At 42.6% G+C, this 13942-nt stretch overlaps 2 protein-coding genes and 1 pseudogene across 3 annotated transcripts in view; 2 read left to right on the top strand and 1 right to left on the bottom strand.

Annotated features, from left to right (window-relative positions):
* The window catches only part of LOC139743595 (integrin beta-1-like), a 159792-nt gene that overhangs the window by 71769 nt on the left and 74081 nt on the right, over positions 1-13942 (top strand). The window lies entirely within an intron of this gene.
* On the bottom strand, positions 3004-4025 carry LOC139743582 (uncharacterized; annotated as a pseudogene).
* On the top strand, positions 6281-7919 carry LOC139743523 (uncharacterized). The gene is made up of 3 exons (XM_071654005.1): positions 6281-6784; positions 7201-7446; positions 7864-7919. Exons 1-2 carry the CDS (start codon positions 6501-6503, stop codon positions 7370-7372), a joined length of 456 nt encoding a protein of 151 aa, XP_071510106.1. The 5' UTR covers positions 6281-6500; the 3' UTR covers positions 7373-7446; positions 7864-7919.

Here is a 13942-nt window from a genome sequence, read left to right as displayed (position 1 = left end):
ATGACGAAAGAACAGACAAACAATCAATCAAACAAACAATGATCAGTAAGTGCACCACACTCTCATTTGCAACCAGGATTTGAAAGTTTAACTGGAAGAGGGATTGATGTCTCTCGAGTATGGTTTCATGCCAACTTTCTAAACCCAGTCACCCACTGAGTGTACAGGCCATACTCGCAAATTATTAGTTGTAACCCACCTGTTATCTGCATATAGACCATAAGGTCCTATGGGCATATAGTTTCCTCCAGCTATAGCTACATCGACTCAGTGAATGCAAAATTATAAGACGAGCACATTAGTGTAGTTTCAAGAAATATTTCATGAAATTACGAATATGTAAAGTTTTTTGCTGAATCAGTGTGAGTTCTTTGTTGAATAGAAATGCTACCTCAAGTCGTGATATGGGCAGAGAATTCTATACAATTTATTTTGTTATTTTTTAAACATTCCCTCTGCATTCTGAATTTAAAGGGCGGGTCTTTTAGGGTGAACATTGGGGTTACAAAGACTCTATACAGGTCCACTAACACGATTTCGACATTTTTAGATTTTAAAAAGTATACAGTAGTCAGAAATCGCTCTAAAACCACCCAAATGTGGGAACGCCCCCTAAAATTGTCCGCTGATTGGCTAGTGCGATTTGACGTACCAACAGGAAGCCCCCCCCGCGAAGGCAAGGAGTTCTCGCCATTGCACTAGCGTGTCAATGATAGATAGAGTTTCAACTTTTGAATCACAAAATACATAATTTTTGCAAGTAGCACATCCCAAGAATGGATTTAAATATGTTTGTCACGTGAGTGACTTTTTTTTTTCTCTCTGCTACTCTGACACCAAAATAATGGAAATTCAAACTGTTCGTATACAGTTATGTTCGAGTTTAATCTTTCAAATCTTTGCAGCTTTCTCGTTCATAACAATACATTGAGCATAAAATATAATATGAAAACAAATCACAAATACATAACTTAGGTTATCTTTGATGACCTGAACTGGTGATTCCCTCAGCTTGGCTCAGTCGCCATCAATGCCGGATACACTCGGTCGTCGACCTCGGCACAGTCGCTTGGCTTGTCTCTTGGAAGCACCCCTTGACTTGGCCACTCAGCTAGACGCTACCCTATCGGCGGTCCTCTCAGCTCCTCGGCCTTCACTAGTCCCTGCTACCACGCAGACTCATGCCTTGACCTGCGATGCCCGAGCTCAAACGACGGCGAGCAGACAAATGGAGATTGAGCTCCGTTCCAAAGTTCGGATCATAACTGTCCGAGTTCAGTTTTATCGGCAGCTGGAGCTCGCATCTCACCGACGTGGAAAACCCCCAGAAGAACGACTGCTGCCTAAGCGGAGATCTATGCTGGATGTCTGATTAAAGTGTTTCTCCTGACAATATCCCCCACCTTAAGATATAATTGGGATATCACGATTTTATCCTACAAGAAATTTATGAAACATGCTATTCATAAAAACCAACATACTATTCACAGTGTATGTCAATATGCATATGTTCAAAAGAGAGACTGATAGACACCAATATCAACAGCAATATATATATCATACATTACACTATCCCTTTCTCTTCTGCCATTCTTGTTCTGAAACGAAACAACTTCATAATCATCTCCCAAGCCTTTTAACAACCAACTTTTGCTTTGTTGGCATTCGTAATACTAGTAAAGGCCTTATAGCTTACTTCATACATCATCTTCAAATGCATAAGCTTAAGTCTTCTATAACTAAAATAGAACCATCAAACATGTATACACAAAATCTTCATTGCCTCTAATAATGATACCTTTTAGCAATAATATCACTACTATCACATATTCCTGCTCAGATATCCTAATATGTTTGTCTGTACCTTTGCTTTCATTTCCCTATACTTCCATGTTGCACAAATCTTACAACAAAAATAATATTATTGTTATTTACCTGTTTATCTGGATGAAAATCTACCGAAATACAATCTTGCTACCTGGTTAACACCTGCTACCTCTTAGTACACCTAGTGTTCTAATACCTCATGTATACTTGAATACGTACACTGTCACGAGATTTAACCAAGCCTTAAGCATTATTCCCTACTCTTAATCCCTTTTCATCTACATTGTATTCGCGATTCGCTGTTCTGTAAGAGAATTAAGAGAGAGAGAAAGGCTTTTGTAGCATTTGCACTTACATGCGCATTATTTCCTTCATGACAACTCAACAAATAATTATGTGTTTCATCATTATGTTCTTCTCTTTCTTTGAGCCTTACCTCATCAACATGTAATGGAAAAGCAAGGACCATTACAAACAACAATATAAACAGTTACAGCAATCTACTCATGAGGTCAGCCGTTCGGCCTTTTGACTAGCACAATGGACGGAGAGTTAGAAGGCTCGATTATTCCTAATTTCAACATGGAATCAACTTCCTTGCTAATCTCCTCTTCCATAGCCTGAGGTGCCCTATGAGCGGAGATTGCACTGGTCGTTCAGTCGTCAACGAGATTCCACATTGGACTGGATCTACTGTTACCATGTCAACAAACTCCATCTGCACTACACTAGGCATACTGGACATCTCCCCATTCCAATCAGAACCAGCCTCTGCCATATCTTCCTCGTCAGCCATGACCTCAACAACTTCCTCCTTACCATTCGACCCCCTCAACCTCAAAGCAACTGGCCACTGGTAACCTCTTCACCTCGACTATAGTACCTCTTCAACAAATTGATGTGATACGTTTTGGCAACACCATCAACGTCGACCACATAGTCATAGTCAAACTCGCACTTGAAATTATCAACATGTCCCTCTTTTCTGCCATAGAGGGCGCAACGACTCGTCATCTTTCTGTTCCTTTAGAAATTCACTCGACCGCACATTATCAACAGGATCTGCAACAGTCAAACCTTTACTAGGCCTCGAATCCTTCACCTTTTGTGCACGAGTTTGAACAGCCATCCCTGTATCATCCGGCTCAACCGGGATTGCGACCTCGACGTCCTGTTCTACACATCATTTGAACTTTCTAGACCCACATCCGGGGTTATGACCTCTACATCCGGGTCAGACACAGCACTCTTTGGGACCCAATGTAGATTGGGGTCACTCGGTTCACGAGCCCCTTCTACATTCCCGATAACTACCTCACTCAAACAATCAGGCATGCACACGGCTTCAACTTCCCCTTCAAAATATGGCGAGTCAACAGCTACCTTAGCCACGGGAAAACGCCTAACCGTACCGTCAATTAACCTCACTGCCTGATGTTGACCTGTTAATTGGTCATTTCTAACCAATTTCTCTTTCACCACGCACGTACTACAAACCTGTATCACGCAAAACAGACACGGGTGTATTATCTGGCATCAGTCTTCCAGACACAACCGGCATACGATTCACCATCGCGGCGACATCATTGTATGCCATTCTAACTCTGTCAACCACTTCACTCTTTACACACTCAAAGTCACTGACCACTCTCTCAAGGAGGAAACAACCTGCCGTCGAGCCAACAACTCCCGGCTCAGAATCACCCCGAGGACACCTCATTCGCCACATTCATGTCTACTTTTGGGGCCGTACCTTCCCCAGCACCCATCAAACCTTGAGCTGATGCAGGCCTATACAACATGGGACAATCTCTTTTCATGTGATTTGGGTTTCCACACATATAGCAACCCCTGCCCTGAAAAGTCCTATTTCCCATAGCCTTTCCCGCCGGTTTCTGATACGTACTAGTCCTTTTGACCTGATTTTGTTGGGGCGGTTTGCTTGCCGGCTTTGAATCTGATCGGTTTCTTTCCGATTTCTGTACACCCGAAAATGCATGAGGACCGTGAGCTTCTTCATAGATTTCTGCACAATCAACTACCTCATTGAAATCTTTACATTTTCGTTCCTTGACAAACCTAACTACTTCTCTGGGACAATCTATCAGAAATTGCTCTTGCAAAATCAAATCTTCTAGATCCTTTCTAGTATCCCCGATCTCAGCCTCTTCCACCCAATGATCAAAATACCCCTTCATTCGAGTAGTAAATTGTTTTGGGCGCTCAAACTTCATTGGCTTGGCTGATCTGAAACTCCGCCTATACCCCTCTTCAGTGAGATGATAATATGACATCAACTCATGCTTCACTGTAGCATAACTCTGGCGATCATCAGCACTCATCCGATTCACAACATCTAACGCTTTGCCTGTTAGATTGGAAATCAGATACAACACCCACATGTCTACCGGGATATTCTGACTTTTCATCAATATTTCGAACTTTGTGACATAAGCATCAAACTTATCATGTGCGTCATCAAATCGACCTACTTTCAGCTTTAAGCCAGCTAACTGGGGCCTACCAACATTCGCTGTTCCTTCCTCTATACGCAACTGTGCTAATCTTATTTCATGTTCGCGCGCCTTTTCTAGAGCTTCGCGTTCACGCTCAGCTTCGCGTGCTTCATGATCAGCTTTAAGCTCTGCTTCAATTGCCTGGCATCGTTCTGAAACAAAGCTACTCAATTCACCACCCCTAAGGCCCATTTCTCTGCCTAATGAAGAGAACTCTCTGATTTGCTCAACACTAGCCATACTGACTATGTAACTTCCAGACTAAGCAAACGTGTAGTCGTACAAAACAACAGCTGACTAGCACCTAGCTATCAAAGTCCGACAAAAGTACTACCTTGCAGCCAGCGTACTTAACAACAATTTGTATCTCCGAACGAGCATACAATTGCAAATGACAAACAGCTGAAATTCACTCAACAAGTATTCCACATATCAAACCGCTAGTACCGTGTCAAAAGCGTACTGGAATGCAGGCAATGTGAAATGACACGAGTTCACTCAACAAACATTCCACATACCAAGCATGCCTTGTCAATAAGCATACTAGAGCTGTATCTCCCAATGAGCATACAATTGATTTGGGACTGTACAAACCCCACACTACAATCCACCAAACATGCCTATACCAGGCAACACCAAGGGCGTAACCTTGTATAAAATAACTCTCCGCACAGATTCATTCATGCATGCTAACCCCGAATCTATCACACTGCCTCTAACCGGCAATACAAAGGGCGTAACCTTGAAAAAGGAGTAACACTCCACATAGACTCATGCACACAAACCCGAATCAATCAAACATGCATATAACATGCAACACCAAGGGCGTAACCTTGAAAACGGAGCAACACTCCACACAGATTCAATACCCGAATCCACATCACACATGTGCCTCTAGTAGGCAACACCAAGGGCATAACCTTGGGGAGAAAAACTTCAATCAAACTGTCACGTAAGGCGACATACTCGCACAATTCACACTGGGGTAATGTTTCCGATCAAACGTACGAAACAGTTATTATATCGACAATAATAACACATAGTAATACGGTAATGCGTGTGATTGAGCAATGAAATTTCAATGAAACACAAACACCGCATTTAAGCCTAAAACATGTTAAAAGAGTATGTGAATAACCTTTTCTAATCAGGTAGCAGTGTCTCGGTGGGACCTCCAAATTGTCACGTGAGTGACTTTTTTTTTTCTCTCTGCTACTCTGACACCAAAATAATGGAAATTCAAACTGTTCGTATACAGTTATGTTCGAGTTTAATCTTTCAAATCTTTGCAGCTTTCTCGTTCATAACAATACATTGAGCATAAAATATAATATGAAACAAATCACAAATACATAACTTAGGTTATCTTGGATGACCTGAACTGGTGATCCCCTCAGCTTGGCTCAGTCGCCATCAATGCCGGATACACTCGTCGTCGACCTCGGCACAGTCGCTTGGCTTGTCTCTCGGAAGCACCCCTTGACTTGGCCACTCAGCTAGACGCTACCCTATCGGCGGTCCTCTCAGCTCCTCGGCCTTCACTAGTCCCTGCTACCACGCAGACTCATGCCTTGACCTGCGATGCCCGAGCTCAAACGACGGCGAGCAGACAAATGGAGATTGAGCTCCGTTCCAAAGTTCGGATCATAACTGTCCGAGTTCAGTTTTATCGGCAGCTGGAGCTCGCATCTCACCGACGTGGAAAACCCCCAGAAGAACGACTGCTGCCTAAGCGGAGATCTATGCTGGATGTCTGATTAAAGTGTTTCTCCTGACAATGTTAATATATTCCAGTAGCGACTTAATGACGACTCGGACATTTTTCGAGCATTTTACCTATAATAATTTGTCATTTTGGATCATGTTTACATTTTGGAAAAAACTAAACATTTCCTTCAGGAAACAAGACAGGTAGGCGTGACTGTGTGACAGCCTCTTAACTGCTGAATGCACATTGCAACTGGTGAGTGCGTGTGCAGATCGTAACAACATATTGTTACGGGAGACTGGTTAACAGTCTAAATTTATATCGCGATCCAAGGTAGATGTTAGAGTGGTATATCGATCGTGAGTATCTTGTTAGCTAGCGCTAGCGCTCGCCTCAGCTCTAGCTCTGTCGCTGACCTGGTAACTTAGTTCTAAGATACGTGTGAATAAATGATGGATTCAGACGACGAGATCGAGTCGCCCATTTCAAGCCCCGCTACCGTTTCGAGTGAGTCAGAGCGGGAGTCAGAGTCGGGTGTCGAGCGAGATGGTGAGGACGAAGATCAAGCAGGAGAAGCAGCCGTTGGCGTTGGTCGGCCTCAACAGCGATTGGGTTTACTCCCGTATCAGTATGAACCAGACGCTGCACCTCCCGCCTCCGGAGCTGTCGGCGGTGAGGAAGTTCAGGGACGGGGTGATGACAACGAGCCCTCAAGATTGGGGAATAACAATTGGTAATTATCTACTTGAGAGTCTATATTCTATAAAACCTTAGTAACTCACTTATTTTAGTAGTATATCTATAACGTTAGGCCAAATAGTATAAGTCATAAATGTTGGAAGTACAAAACTGCTGCTTGTAAGTTGCAATAATATTCTAGACTCTCTACAAGTCTTTACCATTCAATACCACAGTTAGTTACTACTTACTGACTTACTGCTATTTGGAATGTGTGGACAAGACAGTAAAGTCACTAAAGACTAAAGTACTGAAGAGGCTGGTGTAGATGTAAATCTCTGTGGCAATAGTTGGCATGTTGAACTTGAAGGACTGGTCTCAATTTATCATTGTGTGACAGCTCAGTACTACATAACTAAGACTAAGTTACACAACAAGTAAACCTGAATTTACCTGTATTTCTTTCTTCAGGTGCCAATGTGGGAACTGCGTGCCAATGCCTACAACATGGGAGTCATTGTGCTGTCACGAGGCTGACCCTGTCTTAGAGAAGGTCGAGCAGTACAATGACCGACATGCAGATGCTCAAATAAACTGTATAACAGCACACCCAGGATTTTCCACCGTTTGCCTTGATGAATGAGTGTTGGAAGCTGCTTATCACCAATATGCTCAACAGTATGGTGAAGGTGCCAGAACAGATGCCACAGATAATGAGTGAGTTTGTTTGTCAAATTTTTCAATTTTTCTTCTGAAATAATGCAAATTTGCCATCTTGTATTCCCTTGACAATATGCTATTTATACTGCCAATTTGCAATTGCACCCATCAAAAGAATGCAATATCTCATTCACAATGTGTGATTTCAGTCCTGCACTCCAGTAAATTATTCAAATATATTGGACCCGTCTTGGTAAATTATGCAAAAGTACATGTAGGATATATTTTATGCTGCCATTATACAGTTGTACCAAAAATAATGACTACCATACTCCATGGGTCCCATTCACGTTGTCTAATTTAAATCCTATTCTCAAGATAAATTTCTAGATGAACACATGATGTCATATAAAAGGATTATCAAATTTTACTCCTTTTGCATTCCATTTCGTTTCACTTTTGTTTCAATATAAGGTGATCAAGACATGTTGCATACCGGCAACTGGTGAGATGATGCTGGAAATTTGTGGGCCAAAATGTGAGAGTCCTACTGCCATCGTCTGCTGTGAGGAAAATCTGATAAACGTATCCATCAGAAAGAGTGACATGTTTTCATTTTGCATAGGCTGTAATAAGACTGTATATGCAGCACTGATATTGGGTGTAGAATGTGACAACTTGTCACATTGCGATCTGCTGAACGGGAACGTGGTTGTAGAAATGCATCAGATAAGTTTGTACATTGCGAAATGTAACATGTATACTTTGTCAGACACCATGGGCCGAATGCATAAAACAAGCTATTGCTTGTAAGCAATTGCTTCAAGCAAAAGCACAAGCTCGTCTAGCAAAAGGTCTAGCTCAAGCAGTTGCTTAAATCCATATGCATAACCTTTTGCTTGTGCCCATACCTTTTGCTTGTCCCGCACAAGCAATTGCTTGCGTTTTCAACAAAAGGAACGTCACGCCTGTGCGAACACAAGAACAAAGGCGAGTGCGACAGCATGTATTTGAAAGGGTGTGTGTGTGCGAAACATTTCCTGACATAGCAACAGAGCTATCAAATGGCACTCATAAATGCGCACACAGACGCACACACACATCAGACTATACACACACACGCACTGGCTGATTCCCATCACTGCTTTTATAGAGATAGCCCGGATCTGCCAGATCTCAGGTGGAGAGAGGTCTCCTTGCTCTCCACCGAAGTCAGACATCTACCTGTTTTTCATCACATTTTGCGTGCTGACCACTGGACTTTCCCGTTGTTGAAATGAAAAAGTTTCTAACACTGCTAAAGAGTAATTTCTTGTAGATTTATACCACTCCTGCACAAGTGTGGTCTTTCTTGCATGAATGTGAAAATGATACTTAAAAGGGAACGTCCCGGTTAAGCAAAAGCTCAAGTTCATTTTCCAGAGCTTGGAAAATCGGAAGCAATTGCTAGCAAGAACAAGCAAAAGGTATGTTTTATGAATACGTTTTTAAGCAAACGCTTGGTCTTTAAGCAATTGCTTGCGGGCAGCAAGCAATTGCTTGTGCTTGCTAGCAAAAGCTTCTTCTTGCAAGCAACTGCTTGTTTTTATGCATACGGATTCGAGTAAAAGGCTAGCACAAGCAATTGCTAGCGTTTATGCATCCGGCCCCTTGTCCATTATGTTGGGCATACTGATGATTATGCAGCTTCCAACACCCACTCATCAAGGCGCACAGCTGGGAAACATGCTGTTGGACTTCAGCCTCTCTGTACAAATGATCATGTATTATTTTGTTGTAATTTATTGATGCATGTTCAGTGGAACCTCAATATTATAAGCACTGATATCATGACAAACTGTAGTTATAACAAGATCTTGATATATAGGGGTGATATCCATGGGCGTCACCAGGGGGGGTGCGTTGGGTGCGAACGCACCCCCCTTCAGATCCTAAAAAAAAAGAAAAGAAAAAAAAGAAGAAGAAGAAAAAAAAAGAATAAATCAGTCTGCGAGCGACCTCAACGGCGGACGCTAAATAATTACTCTTTTCTAATTTTGTTTATATTTTGCACCAGGGACACACACACACACACACACACACACACACACACACACACAAATCAATTCGCACCCCTGTTTCTGGCAGCACTGATTTTGTACATATCTATTAGTATTCTACAGTGTTTATTACTTATCGACCGTACTGTAAATCCGTACGATACGGAGCACTTATACACGTTTGCCCCATCCCACATAATCATAATATCCGCGATGAAAAGATTTTCTTGCTTTTTTTTAGAATTCAAGAAATCTGTCCAATTATTTCACCCAAAAGCAGTGGCGTAACTACGGAGCGGGGGAGGGGGGGAGGGGGTGCGCCCCCCTCCCAATCCGCTGGTTAAAAAAAAAGACTTACCGAAATAGTATTCCTCAAGTGTTAGTAAACTGCTTTTGAATGAAAGGGTGATCAAGAAATAAGATATTTTTCTATGATTTCTTTTAACCATAATTAGATAGGTATATAGTGTGAAACATTGTTGAAAAAGCCCGGACCCGACAAAAGATTGTGATTCAGCGTGATTCCTGGTTGGCATTCTGCATATAAGCAGGATGTGCGCAGTGTACTCAGTACATCCGAACGAAGAGTCGCTACAATGTTGCGCAATGTGATGTAGAATGTACACCTTTGAACCTTACGCTTCGTTATATCAAAGCTAGATCATTGATTTTGCAGTGTTGCTTTACATACTAGTCTATGTAAAAATGTCTTGCATTGCCAATAAAAAGACTTGACCTGGGTTAATTCCTATAACTTTTCCATGTACATATACGACACACACACAAACAAACACGCACAATTAGTTTAGGGGATGCTCTAAAGTGCAGATTTTGGACATCCTTTCCCCGCTTGGTCACTTCGACGCCACCTCGCTGGTCATATACCTCCCCTGGCCAGTCATGAACATAAACCCACACCCTTGACTACCAGTGGCGGATCCAGGGAGATGGGCGCACCGGGCGCACCGGGCGCACCGGGCGTCCCCCCCCCCCCCCCTTTAATTTCCAAAGCGAAAAAAAAAATAATATAGCTTCAAACGGCAGTTTTTGGACAGTATAAAATGTCAAAATTTTCAAGCTCGCTCGCTCCTCTCGCTCGCATTTAGTCGTAATGCCATACTCCTGAAGTTGCTGCCAGTAATTGCCGGCAGTTGCACCTGGTGCGCGCCCCCCTTAATTTCCAAAGCAAAAAAAATAAATAAATAAAAATAAAAAATAGCTACAAACGGCAATTTGAGGACTGTAAAATGTCAAAATTTTCAAGCTCGCTCGCTCCGTTCGCTCGCATTAATCTTTATGCCATTCTTCTGATGTTGCTGCCAGTAATTGCCTGCAGTTGCGCCCGGTGCGCCCCCCTTAATTACCAAAGCGAAAAAATATGGCTAAGAACGGCAGTTTTTGGACTGTAAAATGTTAAATTTTCAAGCTCGCTCTCTTCGCTCGCTCGCATTTAATCGTTATGCAATTCACCTGATGTTGCTGCCAATAATTGCCTGCAGTTGCGCCCGGTGCGCCCCCCCCCCTTAATTTCCAAAGCGAAAAAATATGGCTAAGAACGGCAGTTTTTGGACTGTAAAATGTAAAATTTTCAAGCTCGTTCTCTTCGCTCGCTCGCATTTAATCGTTATGCAATTCACCTGATGTTGCTGCCAGTAATTGCCAGCAGTTCCGCCCGGTGCCCCTCCCCCCTTAATTTCCAAAGCGAAAAACATATGGCTAAGAAAAGAACGGCAGTTTTTGGACTGTAAAATGTGATATTTTCAAGTTCGCTCGTTCCGCTCGCTCGAATGTAATCATTATGCTCTCCTGATATTGCTGCCAGTATTTGCCAGCAGTTGCGCCCGATGCGCCCCCTTAAATTCTAAAGCGAAGAAATATAGATACAAACGGCAGTTTGTTTGTTTTTTACTGTAAAATGTCAAAATTTTCAAGCTCGCTCGCTCGCTCGCTCGCTCGCTTTTAATTGTTAATTGACGCAATTCTCCTGATGTTGCTGCCAGTAATTGCCGGCAGTTGCGCCCGGTGCGCCCCCCCCCCCCCCCACCTCCTTTATTTCCAAAGCGAAAAAATATGGCTCCAAATTGCAGTTTTGGGACTGTAAAATGTCAAAATTTTCAAGCTCGCTCTCTTCGCTCGCTCGCATTTAATTGTTATGCCATTCACCTGATGTTGCTGCCAGTAATTACCATGCAGCAGTAAGATGCGCCCGGTGCGCCCCCCTTAATTTCCAAAGCAAAAAAATACGGCTACAAAAGGCAGTTTTTGGACTGTAAAGTGTCAAAATTTTCAAGCTCTCTCGCTCGCTCGCTCGCATTTAATGCAATTCTCCTGATGTTGCTGCCAGTAATTACCGGCAGTTGCGCCCGTTGCGCCCCAACCCTCCTTTATTTCCAAAGCGAAAAAATATGGCTACAAACGGCAGTTTTTGGACTGTAAAATGTCAAAATTTCCAAGCTCGCTCTCTTTGCTCGCTCGCATTTGATTATTATGCAAGTTACCTGATGTTGCTGCCAGTAATTGCCAGCAGTTGCGCCCGGTGCGCCCCCCTTAATTTACAAAGCAAAGAAATATGGCTACCAACGGCAGTTTTTGGACTGTAAAATGTCAAAATTTTCAAGCTCGCTCTCTTCGCTCGCTCGCATTTAATTGTTATGCCATTCACCTGATGTTGCTGCCAGTAATTGCCAGCAGTTGCGCCCGGTGCGCCCCCCCCCCTTAATTTCCAAAGCAAAAAAAAAATATATGGCTATCGCTACAAACGGCAGTTTTTGGACTGTAAAATGTCAAAATTTTCAAGCTCGCTCGCTCGCTCGGTCGCATTTAATTGTTATGCAATTCTCCTGATGTTGCTGCCAGTAATTACCGGCAGTTGCGCCCGTTGTGCCCCACCCCTCCTTTATTTCCAAAGCGAAAAAATATGGCCTCAAACGGCAGTTTTTGGACTGTAAAATGTCAAACTTTCCAAGCTCGCTCTCTTTGCTCGCTCGCATTTGATTATTATGCCATTCACCTGATGTTGCTGCCAGTAATTGCCAGCAGTTGCGCCCGGTGCGCCCCCCTTAATTTCCAAAGCAAAAAAATATGGCTACAAACGGCAGTTTTTGGGCTGTAAAATGTCAAAATTTTCAAGCTCGCTCGCTCCGCTCGCTCGCATGTAGTCGTGATGCCATTCCCCTGATATCGCTGCGAGTAATTTGTCGTTTCACACCGTCATTCCATAATCCATTCATAAGGGGTACAACCCTCTCCGGCACTTCCACACCGTCCCCCCACCCTTGCTCGCTCCCTCGCATACTATCCCCCCCCCCCCCCCCCCACAAGATGAAATCCTAGCTACCGGCGCGCCGGTGCCCTTTCCCCGCTTGGTTTCCCTCAAAAAACAGTAAAAGTCTAGGGATTGAGAGCTTCCTATATTCCAAATGTCTGTCCAAAAAATCTCGTAAACATTTAGTGTCAAAACGCACCCCCCTTGAAAAAAAGCTGGTGACGCCCCTGATATCTCTGGTCCCATGGACCTCATTATAACAAGGCGAGTGCATGTCAAATGCACTCTTGTCTCAATTCTTACTCTTGCTATGCTCTCCCTCTTTCTTTTGTAATGTAGGCCTACTGCATGTTTTAGCAATTGGAAAATGACACTTTCACAACCATACAACTGAAGGTAATTTTGATTGTGTAGAAATGACACGTTGAACAGCTATGTTGTCAATCATGGTCAGAAGAAATAAATAATGATCTGATACAATTAAGATGCTGTGGCCTTTCCGGCAATAGCTTCACAGCCTCTATTTAGAGAACAGGACCAAGTCTAGTTATAAACTCATTGAACTGGAATGTAACTGGCTCATATAGTAGTGTTCTGTCATGAACCAGTATTCATTTGTCAAACATTCCTTCCAGCTGATTACACTAATAAAAAAAAATATATATTTTGTGAGCAAATGGAAAAAAAAGTGTGTTGTGTTTTCTATACATAGTTGTAGTAATACAGTACATGTAGTGTAAATTTATCCTTATATAAAAAAAGAAATGGATTAGCTTCATACAGACACATGAAAATGCAAAAACATACACATTTGATATACACACACCCTCAGTACACTCATGCATATCCAGGCCTGGCATATCAGATACAAACATGCACAAACACACACCAACATAAGACACACATAGGACAAATATATCATTGATATATTTGCCCTATGTTTGTCTGATGCCCCCGTCATGGAATGGATAGAAATATTTCCCTCATAGATATGTACATACAATGTATTTGAGTAAGATTTCTATGGAATTGTACATCTGTATGAAATTTGCATATTGGTGGGAGTGTTCCAATGATGGCTGTTTGAAAGTGTTTATGGGTATGTGTGTAGTATGGCAAAGGGTGTGTGTGTGTGTGTGTGTGTGTGTGTGTTAATGTGTGTATAGATAGGAGACTAAAGAAAATCAGTCACAGGGAATGAGGAAAAGATAGGGGAGTGTACTTACAGGAATGAGATTGTAAAACCCTA

Source organism: Diadema antillarum, unplaced genomic scaffold (assembly GCF_040938485.1).
Source record: "Diadema antillarum isolate AM-2024a unplaced genomic scaffold, OU_Dant_1.0 scf00000034, whole genome shotgun sequence".
NCBI lineage: Eukaryota > Metazoa > Echinodermata > Echinoidea > Diadematoida > Diadematidae > Diadema > Diadema antillarum.
Note: the sequence above shows the minus strand (reverse complement) of the source record. Positions and strands in the feature narration are given on the sequence as shown.

Excerpts from the sequence above, each read along its gene's own strand:
- LOC139743523 (XM_071654005.1), top strand. The coding sequence starts at position 6,501 with ATGATGGATTCAGACGACGAGATCGAGTCGCCCATTTCAAGCCCCGCT. Across the intron at positions 6,785-7,200 it reads AGATTGGGGAATAACAATTG|GTGCCAATGTGGGAACTGCG; the intron begins GTAATTATCTAC and ends TTCTTTCTTCAG.